This window comes from Oncorhynchus tshawytscha, linkage group LG26 (genome assembly GCF_018296145.1).
Source record: "Oncorhynchus tshawytscha isolate Ot180627B linkage group LG26, Otsh_v2.0, whole genome shotgun sequence".
Classification (NCBI taxonomy): Eukaryota; Metazoa; Chordata; class Actinopteri; order Salmoniformes; family Salmonidae; genus Oncorhynchus; species Oncorhynchus tshawytscha.
Genome location: NC_056454.1, coordinates 32872985 through 32896161, shown reverse-complemented (window position 1 = coordinate 32896161; position 23177 = coordinate 32872985). Strand labels below are relative to the sequence as shown.

Genomic DNA, 23177 nt, shown 5'->3' with positions numbered 1-23177 from the left:
AGAGAGAATGTTTTATTTCAGCTTTTATTTAATTCATCACATTCCCAGTGGGTCAGAAGTTTACATACACTCAATTACTATTTGGTAGCATTGACTTTAAATGTTTTAACTTGTGTCAAACGTTTTGGGTAGCCTTCCACAAGCTTCCCACAATAAGTTGGGTGAATTTTGGCCCATTCCTCCTGACAGAGCTGGTGTAACGGAGTCAGGATTGTTGGCATCCTTACTCACACAAGCTTTTTCAGTTCTACCCACAATGTTCTATAGGATTGAGGTCAGGGCTTTGTGATGCCCACTCCAATACCTAGACTTTGTTGTCCTTAAGCCATTTTGCCACAACTTTGGAAGTATGCTTGGGGTCACTGTCCATTTGGAAGACCCATTTGCGACCAAGCTATAACTTCCTGACTAATGTCTTGAGATTCTAATGTGACTAATGACTAATGTCTTGAGATGCTTCAATATATCCACATCATTTTCCGACCTCATGATGCAATCTATTTTGTGAAGTGCACCAGTCCCTCCTGCAGCAAAGCACCCCCACAACATGATGCTGCCACACCCGTTTATGGCGGGTTTGGAGCAGTGGCTTCTTCCTTGCTGAGTGGCCTTTCAGGTTATGTCGATATAGACTCATTTTACTGTGGATATAGATACTTTTGTACCCATTTCCTCCAGCATCTTCACAGGGGCCTTTGCTGTTGTTCTGGGATTGATTTGCACTTTTTGCACCAAAGTACGTTCATCTCTAGGAGACAGAATGCGTCTCCTTCTTGAGCAGTATGACGGCTGCGTGGTCCCATGGTGTTTATACTTGCATACTATTGTTTGTACAGATGAACGTGGTACCTTCAGGCATTTGGAAATTGCTCCCAAGGATGAACCAGACTTGTGGAGGTCTACAATTTTTTTCTGAGGTCTTGGCTAATTTATTTTGATTTTCCCATGATGTCAAGCAAAGAGGCACTGAGTTTGAAGGTAGGCCTTGAAATACATCTACAGGTACACCTCCAATTGACTCAAATGATGTCAATTAGCCTATAGACGCTTCTAAGCCATGACATCATTTTCTGGAATTTTCCAAGCTGTTTAAAGGCACAGTCAACTTAGTGCATGTAAACTTCTGACCCACTGGAATTGTGATACAATAAGTGAAATAATCTGTTTGTCAAAAATTGTTGGAAACATTACTTGTCATGCACAAAGTAGATGTCCTAACCGACTTGCCAAAACTATAGTTTGTTAACAAGAAATTTGTGGAGTGGTTGGAAAACGAGTTTTAATGACTCCAACCTAAGTGTATGTAAACTTCTGACTTCAACTGTATATAGATATCTGTGGATGTAGGAGAGTAGCAGCGTTCCCTTCCCTGGGCAGGCTTTGGTAGTCAGTATGGACCTCAGAGCCAGGTCTCCCTTGGGAGAGGTCTCTCTTCTGACCTCAATGACACTACCTGGTTAAAGGGGCATCTGGGATTGAAAAATCAATGAAGTGGTCACCCCGCCATTTGTTAAGGCAGCCAAGGGATGGGTCTGGAGAAATGAAAAAAACTAATAGAAAGACAAATTTGACATAAAAAAGGGTTCACTGTGGGCCTACCTGTACTACTGCTGGTGGTGCTGGTACTAAGGGTTAGTGTAGAGGTGGGTAGAGACCCAGTAGCTGGTCCTGGAGCCGGAGGAACCTCCCCATTGTTCATCTGTTTGATCCTCTTCAGGTGGGACCTCCCGTTATAGTGCACCTGGGCCTGAGCCTGGGAGTTCAGCTGGATGTTACACACATCACACATCGAGTAGAACAGGTTCTTCTTCTCCTGCTGCTGTTGCTGTATATCCATGTTGATCTGGGCTTGGCTGTTGGTGGTAGGTTCCATCCCCATCAGCTGATTCAGCTCCAGACAGCCTTGAAAGGGGAAGGCCATCTGGCCATGCTCTATGAAGTGGGCAGGACTCAGCGGTGTCTTCATACCTGCAGTAGACAATGACAACAATGGATTAGAATGATAGACTTCGCTACCAGAAAGCAAGCTTGGTGCAGGCAAACACACCCACTCGCACGGAAAAGCCACTGTGACTGTGTGACGAAGCTAGAGCTTCCTGTAGGAGAGCAAGAGCTCAGCTCCACCTATGATGGTATCGCTATACTATCTGACAGTCTGTTCACACAGCATCCTTCATACTGTCTGACAGTCTGGTCCCACAGCGTTCTTCACACTGTCTGACAGTCTGGTGCCACAGCGTCCTTCATACTGTCTGACAGTCTGGTCCCACAGCGTCATTCATACTGTCTGACAGTCTGGTCCCACAGCGTCATTCATACTGTCTGACAGTCTGGTCCCACAGTGTCATTCATACTGTCTGACAGTCTGGTCCCACAGCGTCCTTCATACTGTCTGACAGTCTGGTGCCACAACGTCATTCTTACTGTCTGACAGTCTGGTGCCACAACGTCATTCATACTGTCTGACAGTCTGGTGCCACAACGTCATTCATACTATCTGACAGTCTGGTGCCACAGCGTCATTCATACTGTCTGACAGTCTGGTCCCACAGCGTCATTCATACTGTCTGACAGTCTGGTGCCACAGCATCCTACACACTCCTGACAGTCTGGTCCCACAGCGTCATTCATACTGTCTGACAGTCTGGTGCCACAGCATCCTACACACTCCTGACAGTCTGGTGCCACAGCGTCCTTCATACTGTCTGACAGGCTGGTGCCACAGCATCCTACACACTCCTGACAGTCTGGTGCCACAGTGTTCTTCATAATGTCTGACAGTCTGGTGCCACAACGTCATTCATACTCATTAAACTGAGAATTGCTGCTTTTACCTAAAAGTCACAAAATATCCTTTCATAAGCATGAAGAAAATGAATAATGCTGCATTTAAAGCAGCAAATCTTTGGAAATGCTTGCAAATCTAAACCCACTTTACTTCTTGTATCATATCTCTCAGGCACCAGGGGTATATCTACAGTATCTTTATTCAGAGTGTGAATTATACCGTGACCTTTGGTGTCTCTATTTACTTCAGTGGGAATTATACCATGAGCTTCGGGGGTCTCTATTTACTTCAGAGTGTGAATTGTACCGTGACCTTCGGGGGTCTCTATTTACTTCAGAGTGTGAGTTGTACCGTGACCTTCGGGGGTCTCTATTTACTTCAGAGTGTGAATTGTACCGTGAACTTCGGGGGTCTCTATTTACTTCAGAGTGTCAATTGTACCGTGACCTTCGGGGGTCTCTATTTACTTCAGAGTGTGAATTGTACCGTGACCTTCGGGGGTCTCTATTTACTTCAGAGTGTGAATTGTACCGTGACCTTCGGGGGTCTCTATTTACTTCAGAGTGTCAATTGTACCGTGACCTTCGGGGGTCTCTATTTACTTCAGAGTGTGAATTGTACCGTGACCTTCGGGGGTCTCTATTTACTTCAGAGTGTGAATTGTACCGTGACCTTCGGAGGTCTCTATTTACTTCAGAGTGTGAATTGTACCGTGACCTTCGGAGGTCTCTATTTACTTTCACGCGTGCACACATCGTTTTTATTGGCCTAATAGTAAAGACATGTCATTTGACTGTAAAACATCTCTTATTATCTAACAAAATGACTTTTTTTGGAGAAAGAAGAGTTGGGACACCTGAAAACGTGCTGAGATACTGGACTGTGCAGCCACATGGGGAAAAAATGTTAAAACCATGACACAGAAGTGGGGGTGTTTTCGTTTGATTTGGTATAAGCTATTATTTTATATTTTACCACTGTAGCGGTACACATTGCATTTTAAACAAATAGCAGAATTAGCATTATTTAGAGACCCCACCAAGGTTTGACATTGTTGCATTTAGGGGGGCTCATGTCTCATTCAAGGGGTCTGAGACCCCCCTTGGCCCCTGTAATGCGCACTCTGTCTGTATCTATGGTTAGTTATGATATCAGGATGAAAGGAAAGGAACATGCTTTTGATTGACTGGAATGGCCAAGCCAACTTCCCCTTGCAGTAGCTTCCTGTGCATGATACTGTTTGTCTGCGTCCAAAACAGCACCCTATTCCCTATGTGTTCAAAGGTAGTGCACTATACAGCATAGGGAATATGGTGCCATTTGGGATGCGGTTTGTATCTGTGATGATATAGTGAAAATGGAGGCTGTATTGTATGAGGGAGGAGCCATAGTGCAGTGTGGCCATGTTACATGTCCCTCTCACTGGACAGTAAAATAATCCTTCTGACACACGCACATACATACTCCCTCTGACACAGACAGACTGGGTAATCTCTATTGGCAACTGCAGGCTTCTAATCCCAACAGATAAACTTCCTCCGGGCTTAGTGTTGTGGCCATTCAGTTTCATTTACTACTAATCCCTTCCCTCGGCACACCTTTACATTTCAGTCATGCAAGTAAGGAGAACACTTAGAGAAATAATACATTCTGAATTGCTTTGTTGGGAATGCATTCGTTGTCTGACTCTGTGGCAGGAAGATGTCGTGTGTGTGTGTGTGTGTGTGTGTGTGTGTGTGTGTGTGTGTGTGTGTGTGTGTGTGTGTGTGTGTGTGTGTGTGTGTGTGTGTGTGTGTGTAGGCTCTCCTTCTTGAAGGGTCGGAAACGGGGACAGATCTGACTACCCGGTCATTCCATCAGCCAGGGAGTCAGGGGTCTAGAGGGACAGGGAGGCAGAGGGAGGGAAGGGGGCCAGGCAGTGTGGCCTCACACACCACCAGCCCACATCAACATACACACACTAGTGAGGTTATGTTTGATGCCGGAGCTCTGAGGCATGCGCCGATGCCTGTATAACTTTATCAGAAGCAAGTGTTCAATGATGTCCGAATCTTCGTTTCCACCTGATTGGTTTGGTATTGGTTTCGGTAGTAGACAAAAAGGCTACGCTGTGCATGCTCTAAGGTGTGTGGGACATCATCTATAATAACTTGGCTGCTCTAAATTCTTTTGACCAGCAGGTGCCACTAGTGATCAAAGCCTTGATTAATGAACCTATTTTAGCTTCAAGAATCTTTGTTTCCCCATCACTAACACACACCATGACAGTGACCTCCAGCAACAATGAGACATTACTAGGCTTCCTCAACTGCAAAGGGTACTCTTCTCCTTGAAGATGGTACACAGCAAACTCGCCAGTGTTGAATCAACACTGAGAGTGAGAACCCATATAGACACTGGAACAAGGTTAATGATAACATATGCATTTAGGATCTTACTTGGTGAAGTTCACAGACTACAGATGAATGCACAAAGTATGTCTATGTCACTAACAAATTCAGTCATGGATGGTAACTTTCCAAATCACAAAAAAATGCAAGGCAGTCTGAGAAATATGCAAATAAAGCTTCACACTAAGCATTGTGTTAAGTCAACACTGTTCAGTGTCTATATCGGTCCACACTTTCAGTGTTAATTTAACAGTGGGGAATTTGCTGGGTACTTAATGGTATTCCATTGGGTATTATAACAATACTTTACAACAAATACCATGTTACAATCTTTCTACTTACTCTTTAAACCAAGTAAACATGTTCAGCTTAAATCAAGCTACTCACTGTTAGCAGTTGTTGTAATTTTATCAGTAACTTACTGTATTTATCAACGGTATGATACTGTATAAACTGAATAGAGTAGATTACTGTAGAATGAACAGGAAAATATTGTGCATTTGTTTCACAGCACACCTTTCACAAATTTCATAAGTAAAACTCTGTAGCATGCACAGTAAAAAACTATAAATGTGTTTTACAGTATTAATTATAGTGCATTGTGGTAAATTGTTGTGGGTGGGGAGAGAGTCTCTGGGTCATTAACATATTTTAAGGCTTGCCTTATTAGAGGCAATATTTGTTGCCGCTTATACAGAATGCTGTACCCACACAGACTACAGAAATGTACTCTAATTTAGGAGTTCTACAAATCTTGTCTTAAAACTCAGTAGTTTACATGCCAATTGCTGCTAGTAATTTACTGTAATTCAGAAAACAGAACCATACTGCATTTTTGGAGCGCCAAAAATCTTTTGAACACTAGTGGGTGCACGATATTCTTGTTTTTCACATTTTCAAATATTTATGGCATGTCTTGAAAGAGGCTATATTTGCTGCATCCATTAGTGAGAGTGCTTCAAGAGTTTAAGTGATATGTGGTAGTGGTTTGCTAACAACTACATATACAGTGCCTTGCGAAAGTATTCGGCCCCCTTGAACTTTGCGACCTTTTGCCACATTTCAGGCTTCAAACATAAAGATATAAAACTGTATTTTTTTGTGAAGAATCAACAACAAGGGGGACACAATCATGAAGTGGAACGACATTTATTGGATATTTCAAACTTTTTTAACAAACCAAAAACTGAAAAATTGGGCGTGCAAAATTTAGTTAATTAATTAATTAATTAATTAATTAATTAATTAGTTGAGATTTCCTGCAATAACAACAAGCTCAGTCCGATGATGCTGTGACACCGCCCCAGGCCATGACGGACCCTCCACCTCCAAATCGATCCCGCCCCAGAGTACAGGCCTCGGTGTAACGCTCATTCCTTCAATGATAAACACGAATACGACCATCACCCCTGGTGAGACAAAACCGCGACTCGTCAGTGAAGAGCACTTTTTGCCAGTCATGTCTGGTCCAGCGACGGTGGGTTTGTGCCTATAGGCAACGTTGTTGACAGTGATGTCTGGTGAGAACCTGCCTTACAACAGGCCTACAAGCCCTCAGTCCAGCCTCTCTCAGCCTATTTTGGACAGTCTGAGCACTGATGGAGGGATTGTGTGTTCCTGGTGTAACTTGTTGTTGCCTCGCAGTTGTTGTTGCCATCCTGTACCTGTCCCGCAGGTGTGATGTTGGGATGTACTGATCCCGTGCAGGTGTTGTTAAACATGGTCTTGTTTGTCTGTTCCACCAGGAAAAGGCCACCACAGCATGGGATACAATTAATTATGGGAGAGCCACTGCGAGGATGCTCAGCTGTCCATCCTGTCTCCCTGTAGCGCTGTCTTATGCTTCTCACAGTACGGACATTGCAATTTATTGCCCTGGTCACATCTGCAGTCCTCATGCCTCCTTGCAGCATTAGTAGAAAGGCATATTTAGTGTCCTAAGTTTTCACAACTGTGACCTTAATTGTCTACTGTCTGTAAGCTGTTAGTGTCTTAACGACCGTTCCACAGGTGCTGCATGTTCATGAATTGTTTATGGTTCATTGAACAAGCAAGGGAAACGGTGTTAAAACCCTTTACAATGAAGATCTGTTATGTTATTTGGATTTTTACGAATTATCTTTGAAAGACACGGTCCTGAAAAAGGGACGTTTCTTTTTTTGCTGAGTTTATATCAATGGTTCATTTTCTTCCCCTCATGCTTTAAACTGTGGAGTATCGCAGGGCAGCTGCCTTGAACCACTTCTTTACTTAATATATACCAATGACCTCAAGCTACTATATTTGCAGATGATACTATACTTAATACAGCAAGACAATCGGTTGAACAGGTACAGCAAGCTCTACAAGTAGATTTGGAAAATATCAGGGAGTGGGTTTGCCAGAACAAACTTGTTGGTCTGTTCCACCAGGAAAAGGCCACCACAGCATGGGATACAATTAATTATGGGGGAGTACAAATTGAGGAAGTGCCAGAAACCAAACTACTTGGAGTGCAGCTAGACAACTGCTTATCATCGTCGTCTCAAATAACTAATCTATGTAAAAAATATATATATATTAGAACTGCATGCATGATCAGAAGGATAGCTAAATATTTACCGGGAAAGATTCTTAAGCAAATAACCCAAGCATTAGTTGAGAGTCAGGTGAACTACTGTTCTGTGGTCTGGGGAAATGCAACAGCAAGTTAAATTAGGAGGCTGCAGTTTGCACAGAACAAATCAGCAAGGATTGGTGGAGGTGGAGATATGGTTCTTCTGTTGTAGTCATGCTCAATGCTCTTGGTTGTTATCAACAAGATAATTGAAAAAAACAAAATCATAATATACACCATTTAAAACGGCTAAACTCTATTCACAACTGTATTCAGTTGGTAAGAGACAGACATTCAGTAAATACTAGGAATCTATTGTCCACCATCTATGTGTTATCCAGACAGTAAAGAGAAATAGGCAAAATAACATTTATATTTAGAACAATAAAGAACTTGAATAATTTATCTGAGCAAACAAGAAACCTTTCAATATATGAATTGAAACAATACTTTAAAACCATTAAAACTTGTGCTGGACTATGGTAGAATCAATCTATCTTTTTAGACTGTTAGAGTATTTATCTGGTCAATATGTTAGTGTATTATGTCTGTTTGTAACCATGTGTTTTATGTGAAAATGTGATCATCTTATAAATTGTATTTTAATGTTTAAGGACTCTTGGAAGATTAGTCCAAATGAGGAATAAAAGAGATCTGACTAAAATAAAATAAAATATCATTACACAGGTGCACCCTGTGCAGGGGACAATAACAAGCCAATACAATGTGCAAGTTTTGTCACAAACACAATGCCACAGATGTCTCAAGATTTGAGGGAGCGTGCATTTGGCTGTTGCCAGATAATTGAATGTTAATTTCTCTACCATAAGACACCTTAAACAGCATTTTAGAAAATTTGGCCGTTCATCCAACTGGTGTCACAGCAGTAGACGCCAGCCCAGGACCTCCACATCCGGCTTCTTCGCCTGCGGGATCATCTGAGACAAAACACCTGGACAGCTGATGAAACTGAGGAGTATTTCTGTCTGTAATAAAGCCCTTTTGTGGGGGAAAATGTATTCTGATTGGCTGGGCCTGGCTCCCCACTAGGTGGGCCTATGCCCTCCCAGGCCCAACCATGGCTGTGCCTCTGCCCAGTCATGTGAAATCCATAGATTGGGGTATAATGAGTTTATTTCAATAGACTGATTTCCCTGTATGAACTCAGTAAAATCATTGAAATTGTTGCATTTATATTTAGTTCAGTATAGCTTATGCGCAGCACCTTTTTCAATTTATCACATCATGTAATTGTTTTCTTGCGCGAAGCGTGAGCAACATCTGTCAAATTACGACATTTCTCTCAAAACAGGGATGTCGATTTGCATGGGTCTACTATTATCAGAGAACCTTGGAGTTTGCCAAACAGCAGGTTACTCTGGATGGAATTGTTACTCTCCAGCCATGTAAAACTGACTTACATGGCAGTTTCAAATGGGACTAAAATTACAGATGTGTTGTTTTGACCCCTTGACTTTTTCCATATTTTGCTATGTTACAGCCTTATTCTAAAATGGATAATAGTTTTTTCACTCATCAATCTAACACAGAATACCCCATAATGACAAAGCAAAAAAGAAATATAACATATACATAACTATTCAGACCCTTTACTCAGTACTTTGTTGAAGCACCTTTTGCAGTGATTACAACCTCGAGTCTTCTTGGGTATGACGCTACATGCTTCGCACACCTGTATGTGCTGAGTTTTTCCTGTTCTTCTCTGCAGATCCTCTCAAACTCTATCAGGCTGTATGGGGAATGTCTCTGCACAGCTATTTTCAGGTCTCTCCAGAGATGTTTGATCGGATTCAAGTCCGGTCTCCGGCTGGGCCTTTGCCCCAGTCTGAGGTCCTGAGCAGTCTGGAGCAGGATTTCATCAAGGATCTCTCTGTACTTTGCTCCGTTCATCTTTCTCTCAATCCTGACTAGTCCACTAGTCCCTGCTGCTGAAAGACATTGCCACAGCATGATGCTGCCACCACCATGCTTCACCATAGGGATGGTGCAAGGTTTCCTCCACATATGTTTCTCATGATGCTGCCACCACCAAAAGACTCTCAGACCATGAGAAACAAGATTCTCTGGTTTGATGAAACCAAGATTGAACTCTTTGGCCTGAATGCCAAGCTTGGTTCCATCAAACCAGAGAATCTTGTTTCTCATGGTCTGAGAGTCTTTTAGGTGCCTTTTGGCAAACTCCAAGTGGGCTGTCATGTGCCTTTCACTGATGAGTGCCTTTCATCTGGCCACTCTACTATAAAGGCCTGATTGGTGGAGTGCTGCAGATGTGGTTGTCGGTCTGGAAGATTCTCCCATCTCCACAGAGGAGCTCTGTCAGAGTGATCATGGGGTTCTTGGTCACCTCCTTAACCAAGGCCCTTATCACCCGATTGCTCAATTTGGCCAGGCAGCCAGCTCTAGGAAGAGTCTTGGTGGTTCCAAACTTCTTCCATTTAAGATTGATGGAGGCCACTGTGTTCTTGGGGACCTTTAAAACTGCAAAAATGTTTTGGTACCCTTCCCAAGATCTGTACCTCAACAAAATCCTGTCTGACAATTCCTTCAACCTCATGGCTTGTTTTTTTGCTCTGACATGCACTGTCAACTGTGGAACTTTATATAGACAGGTGTGCACATTTCCAAATATTGTCCAATCAATTGAATTTACCACAGGTGGAAGTCAAGGAGTCTGAATACTTTCTGAATGCACTGTATATGTCACACCCTGATCTGTTTTCACCTGTCCTTGTGATTGTCACCACCCCCCTCCAGGTGTCACCCATCTTCCCTAATTGCCCTCAGTGTATTTATACCTGTGTTCTCTGTTTGTCTGTTGCCAGTTTGTCTTGTCTTGCCAAGTCAACCAGTGATTTTCCAAGCTACTGTTTGCCCCGGTCTCTCTTTTCTAGTCCTCCCGGTTCTGACCTTTTGCCTGCCCTGACACTGAGCCCACCTGCCTGACCATTCTGCCTGTCCCTGACCTCGAACCTGCATGCCGCCCTGTACCGTTTGGACTCTGACCTGGTTATGAACTCTTGCCTGTCCTCGACCTGCCTCTTGCCTGGTCCTTGTTGTTCAATAAATATCAGAGACTTGATCCATCTGCCTCCTGTGTCTGCATCTGGGTCTCGCCTTGTGTAGATGCATGTGGCATTCCGTCAACTTTGAGAAAACAACTTAGTGTTGTGCCTGTTGTTCAGAAGCGTATCTGACTTCTCATTGGCTAGAATGGTCCCACCGGATCTCACATGCCTTCCATCGTTGAGCAGGCATGTACACAGATAGGGCTCTACCTATACAGACCACATTCCCCTTTGCCCTTTCTGTCTCAAAAGTGCACATTTGGGTGGTGATATAATTTCACCATAATATTGTTTTGTATAAATTTACCATCGCTGTTCAGAACCCACTGCCCGCAGGTCGTCATCAAGTTCGCTACCCCCCATCCCCCACTCCTTCTGTTGGTTGTGCCTGGATCTGCCCTGTATGGCGCTCGTGTGCGCCCGGTTGCACCTTTTTCCCAGTCTGCCATATATGGAGATTGTGTGCGCCCGGTATCCAAACATGCATGGCTTGAGAGATGCGATCACTGGTCGAGTGTGTCTAGCTACCTAGTCAGTAAATATCAACAGTACTGCGACAGAAGCATAACATTTAATTAACACTTGATTTTGCCTACATCATCATCATCAATATTGGGTCTGGTTGGCTGATACATGCAGCATGGAGATGCAGAAAGACATAGAAAGGTAACTCACAATCAGCAAAAGAAATCGAGCTAGCTAACTTGAAGATTTACATCATCAACAACAATAATCAGCTGATAGCCCACCCTCTTTTCCCGATGTCAATAATGTCTTAAGGAGGCACTGTAACTAGCTTGCTTGCAATTTGTGATGAGTGAGTGTATTTTTGCAAAAATGCATTTAAAGAAATTCACTACAGAGGCATTTGGTATGTTGTGAATTTCTAAATCAAGTGGGGGAGGGTGCCCTTTTTAAAATTTTGAGCACCTGCCCCCTGAAAGGTCTGTGCGGCCCTGTCGTTGAGGACATGTATTTCCATTGTTTGAGCGGTCACTCATATAGCTTGTCAATTTTATTTTTGTATTTATTAAACCAGGAAAAGCCCCTTGAGACCCAGTCTCTTTTTCAAGGGAGACCTGGCCAAGAAGGCAGCAACAATCAATACATTACATCATTAAAACATACAACAATACAATACAACTACCATGACACAAGGCGAGACCCAGATCCAGACGAAGGAGGCAGATGGTTGGAGTCTTTCAGTATTTATTAATCCAATAGGGCAAGGCAAAATAATGGTTGTGGATAGGCAAAAGGATCAAGGTCAGGGCAGGCAGGATGATCAGGCAGGCGGGAAAGTAGTCCAGAGTCAGGCAGGGGTCAAAACCGGGAAGACTGTCAAAAAGAGAATAGCAAAAGGAGTACGGGAAAAACATGCTGGTTGACTTGACTAAACATACAAGACGAACTGGCACAGAGAGACAGGAAACTGGGGGAAATAAGTGACACCTGGAGTGGGTGGAGACAATCACAGGAACAGGTGAAACAGATCAGGGCGTGACGACAACAACATGATCAACATGATCCAGCCTAAAAAAAGCATTTACACTCCTCTGTAACAGTCTCCCATCAATATTTTAAATTAATTCAGTGGCACTAACATATCTAGATGAAGCATGGATTGCGGATGATTCCATGCATCTGGTGCACAAGAAGAGAAGGCAGTCTTGCCTAATACTATGAATGTCCTGGGGACTTTAAGTAGCAACCACCTGCAGACCGGGTATGGTAACTGCAGGTGGTGAAGGAGACCAGACTACAGAGGTAAAGAGGGAGTTTATAAAAAAGGGCTTTGTAGATGAACACATACAAATGTATCTTTCTGCGCATATAAAGTGAGGTCCAATCTACCATTTGGTACAATGTGCAATGGTGGGTGAGTGACTTGGCATTTGTAATAGAGCGCAAGGATGCATGATAAACAGAGTCCAGTCTCTGTAAGGAGGAGGTTGCATGCATATACAACAAGTCAACATTTTTTATTTTACCTTTATTTAACTAGGCAAGTCAGTTAAGAACAACCTCTTATTTTCAATGACAGCCTAGGAACAGTGGGTTAACTGCCTTGTTCAGGGGCAGAACAACAGATTTTTACATTGTCAGCTCAGGGATTCAATCTTGCAACCTTTCGGTTGCTTGTTCAACGCTCTAACCACTAGGCTACCTGCCGTGTAACCATAATCAATTACAGAGAGAAAAGTGGCCTGAACAAGCTTCTTTCTAGCCATAAGCGGGAAGCAAGCTTTAATACGAAAATAAAAACCCAATTTCAATTTAAGCTTTGTCATAAGATTATCCACATGAACTTTAAAGGACAACTTGTCATCCAACCAAATACCTAGGTATTTGTAGGACGACACGTTTTCAATGGATAAGCCACCAGATGTGACAATGCTAACATTCTATGGCAGAGTTCTAGCTCTGGTAAGTTTTTTTGTACATTGAAGACCAGTTTGAGACCATAAAGAGAGGCCTGCAGTGACTGAAAATTAGTCTGAAGCTCTTCAACAGCCTGAACCAGAGAAGGAGCACATGAACATAGTTGAAGCCAGAAGTTTACTTACACCTTAGCCAAATACATTTAAACTCAGTTTTTCACAATTCCTGACATTTAATACCAGTAAAAATGCCCTGTCTTAGGTCAGTTAGGGTCACCACTTTATTTTAAGAACGTGAAATGTCAGAATAATAGTAGAGAGAGTTATTTATTTCAGCTTGTATTTCTGTCATTACACTCCCTGTAGGTCAGAAGTTTACATACACTCAATTAGTATTTGATAGCATTGCCTTTAAGTTGTTTAACTTGGGTCAAACGTTTTGGGTAGCCTTCCACAAGCTTCCCACAATAAGTTGGGTGAATTTTGGCCCATTCCTCCTGACAGAGCTGGTGTAATTGAGTCAGGTTTGTAGGCCTCCTTGCTCGCACACGCCTTTTCAGTTCTGCCTAAATATTTTCTACAGGTTAAGGTCAGGATTTTGTGATGGCCACTCCAATACCTTGACTTACCTTACTGCAATGCTCTATTTTCCGGCTACCCGGATAAAGCACTAAATAAACTTCAGTTAGTGCTAAATACGGCTGCTAGAATCCTGACTAGAACCAAAAAATTTGATCATATTACTCCAGTGCTATCCTCTCTACACTGGCTTCCTGTCAAAGCAAGGGCTGATTTCAAGGTTTTACTGCTAACCTACAAAGCATTACATGGGCTTGCTCCTACCTATCTCTCTGATTTGGTCCTGCCGTACATACCTACACGTACGCTACGGTCACAAGACGCAGGCCTCCTAATTGTCCCTAGAATTTCTAAGCAAACAGCTGGAGGCAGGGCTTTCTCCTATAGAGCTCCATTTTTATGGAACGGTCTGCCTACCCATGTCAGAGACGCAAACTCGGTCTCAACCTTTAAGTCTTTACTGAAGACTCATCTCTTCAGTGGGTCATATGATTGAGTGTAGTCTGGCCCAGGAGTGGGAAGGTGAACGGAAAGGCTCTGGAGCAACGAACCGCCCTTGCTGTCTCTGCCTGGCCGGTTCCCCTCTTTCCACTGGGATTCTCTGCCTCTAACCCTATTACAGGGGCTGGGTCACTGGCTTACTGGGGCTCTCTCATGCCGTCCCTGGAGGGGGTGCGTCACCTGAGTGGGTTGATTCACTGTTGTGGTCATCCTGTCTGGGTTGGCGCCCCCCTTGGGTTGTGCCGTGGCGGAGATCTTTGTGGGCTATACTCAGCCTTGTCTCAGGATGGTAAGTTGGTGGTTGAAGATATCCCTCTAGTGGTGTGGGGGCTGTGCTTTGGCAAAGTGGGTGGGGTTATATCCTTCCTGTTTGGCCCTGTCCGGGGTGACCTCGGATGGGGCCACAGTGTCTCCTGACCCCTCCTGTCTCAGCCTCCAGTATTTATGCTGCAGTAGTTTATGTGTCGGGGGGCTGGGGTCAGTTTGTTATATCTGGAGTACTTCTCCTGTCCTATTCGGTGTCCTGTGTGAATCTAAGTGTGCGTTCTCTAATTCTCTCCTTCTCTCTTTCTTTCTCTCGGAGGACCTGAGCCCTAGGACCTGAGCTCCAGGACTACCTGACATGAGGACTCCTTGCTGTCCCCGGTCCACCTGGCCATGCTGCTGTTCCAGTTTCAACTGACCTGAGCCCTAGGACCATGCCCCAGGACTACCTGACATGATGACTCCTTGCTGTCCCCAGTCCACCTGGCCATGCTGCTGCTCCAGTTTCAACTTCCACCTGACTGTGCTGCTGCTCCAGTTTCAACTGTTCTGCCTTATTATTATTCGACCATGCTGGTCATTTATGAACATTTGAACATCTTGGCCATGTTCTGTTATAATCTCCACCCGGCACAGCCAGAAGAGGACTGGCCACCCCACATAGCCTGGTTCCTCTCTAGGTTTCTTCCTAGGTTTTGGCCTTTCTAGGGAGTTTTTCCTAGCCACCGTGCTTCTACACCTGCATTGCTTGCTGTTTGGGGTTTTAGGCTGGGTTTCTGTACAGCACTTTGAGATATCAGCTGATGTACGAAGGGCTATATAAATAAATTTGATTTGATTTGATTTGATTTGACTTTGTTGTCCTTAAGCCATTTTGTCACAACTTTGGAAGTATACCTGGGGTCATTGTTCATTTGGAAGACCCATTTGCAAACAAGCTTTAACTTCCTGACTGATGTCTTGAGATGTTGCCTCAATATATCGACATAATTTTCTACCTCACAATGCCATCTATTTTGTGAAGTCCACCAGTCCCTCCTGCAGCAAAGCACCCCCACAACATAATGCTGCCACCCCCATGCTTCACGGTTGGGATGGTGTTCTTCGGCTTGCAAGATTCCCCTTTTTCCTCCAAACATAACAATGGTCATTATGGCCAAACCGTTCTATTTTTGTTTCATCAGACCAGGGGACATTTCTCCAAAAAGTACGATCTTTGTCCCCATGTACAGTTGCAAACTGTAGTCTGGCTTTTTTATGGCTGTTTTGGAGCAGTGCCTTCTTCCTTGCTGAGTGGCCTTTCAGGCTATGTTGATGTCGGACTTGTTTGACTGTGGATATAGATACTTTTGTACCTGTTTCAACCAGCATCTTCACAAGGTCCTTAGCTATTATTCTGGGATTGAGTCGCACTTTTTGCACCAAAGTACGTTCACCTCTAGGAGACAGAACGCGTTTCCTTCCTGAGCAGTATGACGACTACCTGGTCCCATGGTGTTTATACTTGCATACTATTGTTTGTACAGATGAGTTTAAAGGTAGGCCTTGAAATACTCAAATTATGTCAATTAGCCTATCAGAAGCTTCTAAAGCCATGACATCATTTTCTGGAATTTTCCAAGCTGTTTAAAGGCACAGTCAATTTAGTGTATGTAAACTTCTGACCCACTGAAATCGTGATACAGTGAAGTATAAGTGAAATAATCTGTCTGTAAACAGTTGTTGGAAAAATGACTTGTGTCATGCACAAAGTAGATGTCCTAACCGACTTGCCAAAACTATAGTTTGTTAATTTACAAGAAATTTGTGGAGTGGTTGAAAAACAAATTTTCATGACTAAACTTCTGACTTCAACTGTATATGACTGTATCATCTGCATATAGATGTAACTTTGCTGGTTGCATCCCATTTCCCAAATCATAAATAAAAATTGAGAACAACACAGGAGCTAAATTGGAACCCTGGGGCACACCTCTATTAATCTCAAGAAAGCTAGACTTGTGATTGTCAGTATATAGACATTGTGTTCTGTCAGAAAGATAGTTCCTAAACCAATTTACTGCCCCTTCACTGAGACCAATGTTTCTGAGTCTAGCTAGCAACAATTCATCGTCGACTGAATCAAAGGCCTTTGATGAATCCACAAACAGAGCAGCACAATGCTGCTTTTTATCAAGTGCATTAATGATATAATTTGCCACAGCCATTAAGACGTTTTCTTAACTGTGACTTCACTAGGGATTCATATACTTTGGCCAGGATAGGGAGTTTAGAGATAGGACAATAGTTATTAGCAACTGAGGGATCTCCACCTTTTAGCAGTGGGAGAACATAAACTGATTTTCAAATGCTGGGTATGGAATTGGTCAAGATACTTAAGTTGAAAATGTGAGCCACAGGTTCAGTAATAATATAATCTTTGCCAATACATTGCATCAGCAATCCAGGGTTTATATTAAACTGAACAAAAATATAGACGCAAGATGCAACCATTTCAATGATTTTACAGTTCATATAAGAAAATCAGTCAATTTAAATGAATTCATTTGGTCATAATCTATGGATTTCACATAACTGGGCAGGGGTGCAGCCATTGGTGGGCCTGGGAAGGGCATAGGCTCATCTACTGGGAAGCCAATCAGATTGAATTTTTCCTCACGAAAGGGCTTTATTACAGACAAAAATACTCCTCAGTTTCATCAGTTGTTCAGGTGTCTGGTCTCAGACGATCCCGCAGGTGAAAAAGCCAGATGTGGTGGTCCTGACCACACGTGGTTGTGAGGCCGGTTGGAGGCCGGTTGGACGTGCTGCCAAATTCTCTAAAACAATGTTGGAGGCTTCTTACGGTAGAGAAATGAACATTCAATTCTCTGTCAACAGCTCTGGTGGATGCCTCCCGAGTGGCGCAGCGGTCTAAGGCACTGCATCGCAGTGTTAGCTGCGTTACTACAGATCCTGGTTCAGTACTGGGCTATGTCGCAGCTGGTCGCAACCGGGAGACCAATGAGGGGACGCACAACTGGCCCATTGTCGTCCCGGTTAGGGGAGGGTTTGGCCGGCCGGGATGTCCTTGTCCCATCGCGCTCTAGCGACTCCTGTGGCGGGCTGGGTGACATGCTGAAACGGTCACCAGGTGTACAGTGTTTCTGGGATAAGCGTGCATTGTGTCAAGAAGCAGTGCGGCTTGGCAGGGTTGTGTTTCGGAGGATGCATGGCTCTCGGCCTTCACCTCTTCTGAGTCCGTACGGGAGTTGCAGCAATGGGACAATACTGTAACAACAATTGGATGTGATGAAATTATGGAGAAAAAGGGGGGGAAAAATAATAAAACAGCTCTGGTGGACATTCCTGCAGTCAGCATGCCATTTGCATGCTCCTTCAAAACTTGAAACATCTGTAGCATTGTGTTGTGTGACAAAACTGCATATTTTAGAGTGGCCTTTTATTGTCTCCAGCACAAGGTGCACCTGTGTACATCTTCTTGATATGCCACCCTTGTCAGGTGGATGGATTGTCTTGGCAAAGGGGGATTTCCTCACTAACAGGGATGTAATCAAATGTGTGCAAAGAATTTGAGAGAAATAAGCATTTTGTGTGTATGGAACATTTCTGGGATCTTTTATTTCAGCTCATGAAACATGGGACCAACACTTTACATGTCACGTTTATATTTTTGATCAGTATACATCATTGATGCAAACTCTTAGTGGATCTAACAGTAAGGAGGAGGAACTGTCCCGCTTGAGTGACGGCGCGGGCTTGGTGTGTGGAAAGCAACTGCAAGAGGAAAAATAAAAATGAATGAAACTATAAAAATGGATGTTACACGCGTCAACAAAAAATGTTTGCATACATTTTTTTTTAAATTGTCTTGCGGATTGAAATTACACGTCGATATTGTGATTTCAATATGAATTTGATATATTTTGTAGCCCTACTCCTCACACCAGGAAAGTATCAATAATCTATATCATACTGACTGTAACCCAGGACAGTATCAATAATCCATATCATCCTGCCTATAACCCAGGACAGTATCAATAATCCATATCATCCTGACTGTAACCCAGGACAGTATCAATAATCCATATCATCCTGACTGTAACCCAGGACAGTATCAATAATCCATATCATCCTGACTGTAACCCAGGACAGTATCAATAATCCATATCATCCTGACTGTAACCCAGGACAGTATCAATAATCCATATCATCCTGACTGTAACCCAGGACAGTATCAATAATCCATATCATCCTGACTGTAACCCAGGACAGTATCAATAATTTAGATAAACTCAGATGAATCCTTACTAGTTATATTCCTTGACACCTCGGAGATCCCCCAGAAGCCCTTGTCTATGTGACTCACATCTGATGCCAGATGTACTATTCAATAAGAGATCATAAAGTACATACTGTAAAAGGTACAAAGAACTACTGTATTGGAACTCAATGTTATTATGGAATACATAAACTGTCTGAAAAGGTAAATCACTTCCTAAACTACACAATTAAGTCAGTTCTTCCTGGGCTTACCTTGGCCATATTTTATGAAAACAGCAGTACATGTCCTTAAGGGGTGATTTCAATGTGGGCAGCCATACTGGAAAAGCATGACACATTAGCCTCAGCGCACATGAACAGCAGAGCAGACACCAACTCACTGACGCCCACCCAACCAGCACTGTTTTGGGGTACGGGCAGAACCGTTGAGGATTCATGTAGGCCTGGATGGAAATATTACAACTAAAAGGGATGTTCTAAAAAGTGATGTTGACATTCTGTAGAAACATGAGAACATTCTGTCATGAGATTTTTGCCATGGAATGTTGGTCTATATGTGATTGAAAAGTATGCTGACAAGTGTCAAAAAGTAGGCTATAAAAACCACACACAGCAAGTTCCCCTGTGTTAAATTAACACTGAAATTGTGGACCCGAAAAGACACTGAACAGTGTTGAATTAGCACACTACTTAGTGTAAAGCTTTATTTGCATATTTCCCAGACTGCCTTGACTTTTGAGTCTGGTTACTAACACTAACACTGGGGGTTGTTTTACACTAACAAGTGTTAATTCAACACTTACAGCGTTAATTGTTATGAGTGTAGGGCCTGTGTTGGAGGTCTAGTCTAGTCTGGTCTGGACTAGTCTGACAATAACCCAATGGATGAATACCGCACAGAGCCAGATTATATTTCAAAAGTTTTACATGAATTCTAATGAAACATACATACGTATTATGCAACCACTGAGAGCCATGCAGGATAATTCCAATGTTTTAGCTATCAATCTCTCTGTCCCCCACTGTGTTTCCTTCCTTGAGTTATCATGGCCGCTGTGGGCTACTCAGGATAAGGACATGTTGTGTTTGTGTGTGAGTGTGTTTTATTGTTGCAACCCACACAGCAGACACACGTGCCCCTTGGTGCTAGCGCCGTAGTGCTCAGTACTGCTCGGCTTGCCACAGTGTGTACTGATATACAGTATGTGTGTGATGAGTTCCATTTCATAGGCAGACAGACAGTCACCTTGGACAAAGGCATCAGTCCGGCTCATAAATATCGATATATACCATCCATTTACAGGTTGTCCAGGAGGATGACCCCACTCTTTGTTGCCAAGTACTGTGTGATATTCACAGTGACATACACGTTGAGAGAGCGTAAGAGAAAGAGAGAGAGAGAGAGAGAGAGAAAGAGAAAGAGAGAGAGAGAAAGGTAAAACGTGGGAGGCCTGCCTGTAAGCTGTGAGGACCAGATGGCTTGGTGCTAGGCAATAACGCCACAGAGGTGAAGGGTTGGCTTATTTACATTAGAAGCACATAACCACAACCCACTACAGACAGGAGCGGAATGTGACCCCATTACTAAGAACAGAGAAGAAGAAGAACATTACGAGAAAAGGTTGTTTGGTCCATAAAAGAGAAAGAACTCTAAGAATGCTGTTTGGTCTGAATAGAGAAAGTGACTACAATTGAAACTTTTCCCTTAATTTCTGACTACTTCGGGCTGCTCACCCAAGCAGCAGACTAATCTAACGAATAGGGCAAAACATTTCCATTTGCTTTTTGACAGGTTGGAAATCAGACCCGTTTCTGTGAAGGATTTTCCTCCCCCTGAGAACACACCTGAAAATCATGGTGCCCAGTAATTGCCTGTGCAGTCCTGTCTGTCTGTCAGTATGGCAGTGTAGCTGAAAGGTCTAGCGACTAGAGAGACTAGAACAAATTTGGGCAGTCTGTGATAAAGTCATGGCTGTGTCCCTTAACATACGCTGATAACACTGCATGTCTGACATGGGACTCATTCCTCCTGGTGGCAGGGTGGTGGTGGTGGGGGATGGACTGGAAACTATATTCTATGATGGAAATGGGCTTAGTCACTTGTGCTCCAAACACAAAGGCACATGGAGCAGACAAAGGAACAGACCAGTCCAAAGTATGCTGCAAATCAGTCTTCCATCTAGGACAATACAGTAACTACAACTAATACTACCACTACTGCTACTACTATAGAGAACAGACTACTGAAGTATACGCCAGAGCTACATAATCAGGTCCAAGAACAAGCCGCTAGGAGAGTGTGCCATGTGCTGTGCATTTTAAAGCAAAACACTACGTTTGCAATCCATTTCTTTTTTAACTACCCGATTTGGGTAAATATTGAACAGAACACATGTTGGGTTACTTTTGACGCAGCCAGTTTAGTCACTTAGTTGGATTGTTGGGTTATTGATGCTGGGTTATTGAGCGATGACACACCGGGTCAGATCAGTAGACTGGAGGCATGGCTTAGTAGCTGTGTTGCTTTCAAATAGTTATTTTGGGCCACCCGTGGTAGTTAATGTAATTCCGGTTCATGTTCTTTTGTATTGTCATCACATGTTAAGGTTTAGCACTGACACTTTTGTAGGTTTTATGAGGCTTAACACAAGAGTATGAGTTCCTCAAGTGCCTATGCATATCCCATGTTGGGATAGTTATCACTTTGTTATAATGTTTAAATGATAGCAGTGTACAAACTAGGGTTGGGTGGTATCCAGATTTTCATAACGTCATACTGTTTCTGTACCATACCGGGACATACAGTTTTACCAAATGGTACACAAGGGAAGCAAATAATGTGTTATTTTGATGCAACAGGAATTTTGATCCACGAGAGGATTGGATGTCTCTGGTGTAACCAAGAGCTTGATCTTGATATCTAGCTGCTTAGATAGCAAGTTAGCAAACCAAACGCATAGCTGGAGCCCTGAGCTGGATGTAGTTTATTTGACACATCTTAGATTTCTTACAGCTATACTTAACATAATTATAAACAGTGGTGTAGCACACACACCCCCAAAAACAAACAAAAATAAATAAAATACCATTTAAAAAAATGTAAACAAATGATAAATTATTGTACAGGACCTCCCAAGTGGCGCAGCGGTCTAAGGTACTGCATCGCAGTAGCCGGAGGGAATTTCCTTGTCCCATCGCTCTCTAGTGACTCCTTGTGGCGGTCCGGGCACCAGCAAGCTGACATCTGTCACCAGTTGGACGGTGTTTCCTCCGACACATTGGTGTAGCTAGCTTCCGGGTTAAGCAAGCAGTGAGTCAATAAGCAGTGCGGCTTGGCAGGGTCGTGTTTTAGAGGACGCATGGCTCTCGATCTTTGCCTCTCCCGAGTCCGTAGGGGAGTTGCAGCAATGGGACAAGACTGTAACTATCAATTGGATATCATGAAAAAGGTATATATATATATATATATATATATATTAAAAGTACTACAAAATACTCTGGTATTGGTTATAAACGCTATATCGCCCAGACTTAACATGATGAACAGGGATTACATTTATTCTCACAGGTGCCCAAAAACAACTATCTGAAAGCCACAGCCCTACTAAGCCACGCCTCCAGACTTCAAAGAAAACAACCCGACTAAGTCACCCAACTGGCTGGGTCAAAATAACCCAATGTGTGTTCTGTCCACTATTTACCCAGCATTTTTCTGAATGTGGGTTGACCTTTTGCAATGGACTGACCGACTTCCACCAACAACACAGGTGTTGAGGAAGCGAGGCAAGCCAACGTACTGAGAATTACAAAGGCTTTTAAGAAGATGACAAGAACTCCGGGATAGCAGCAAAATAACAGAAGGTTAAGAAGACTATTCAAGTGCTGCCTTCTCCTGGGTCCTGCCACTATTTATTTGCAGAGATGAACAGGAGTAACACTGTGTGCAAAGTGAACTAACAGAGTTACAGGAGATTAAACAGACAGCAAACATTTTAATGCATACACCACCACCAAATGAAAATGCTAGAAAAATTGTGGATAAAATAAAATAAACATTTGTGGTAAACATCAAATCCTTCCGGGATTATAGAAAATACATGTTGGAGAATACCAGGAATTTACATAATCAGTTATCACACATAAATACCAATGGCATGCTGTGTCATATAATTAAATAGAACAGTGTATTATCTATCTTTATGTGCCTTTTCCTCAGTATGGTAACAGGAGGGGCATAAGAGGGGCAACCAATCACTCGCGCTGTGTGACATAATACAATAGCCTACGCTTCATATTGTGTGTACTACA

General features: G+C 43.1%; 1 protein-coding gene across 1 annotated transcript in view; it reads right to left on the bottom strand.

The window, feature by feature from the left end:
• The window catches only part of znf385b (zinc finger protein 385B), a 160054-nt gene that overhangs the window by 120436 nt on the left and 16441 nt on the right, over positions 1 to 23177 (bottom strand). Inside the window, exon 2 of the mRNA XM_024389610.2 lies at positions 1600 to 1968. Within this exon, the coding sequence (XP_024245378.1) occupies positions 1600 to 1966 (367 nt within the window). The 5' untranslated portion in view covers positions 1967 to 1968. The remainder of the gene's footprint in view (positions 1 to 1599; positions 1969 to 23177) is intronic.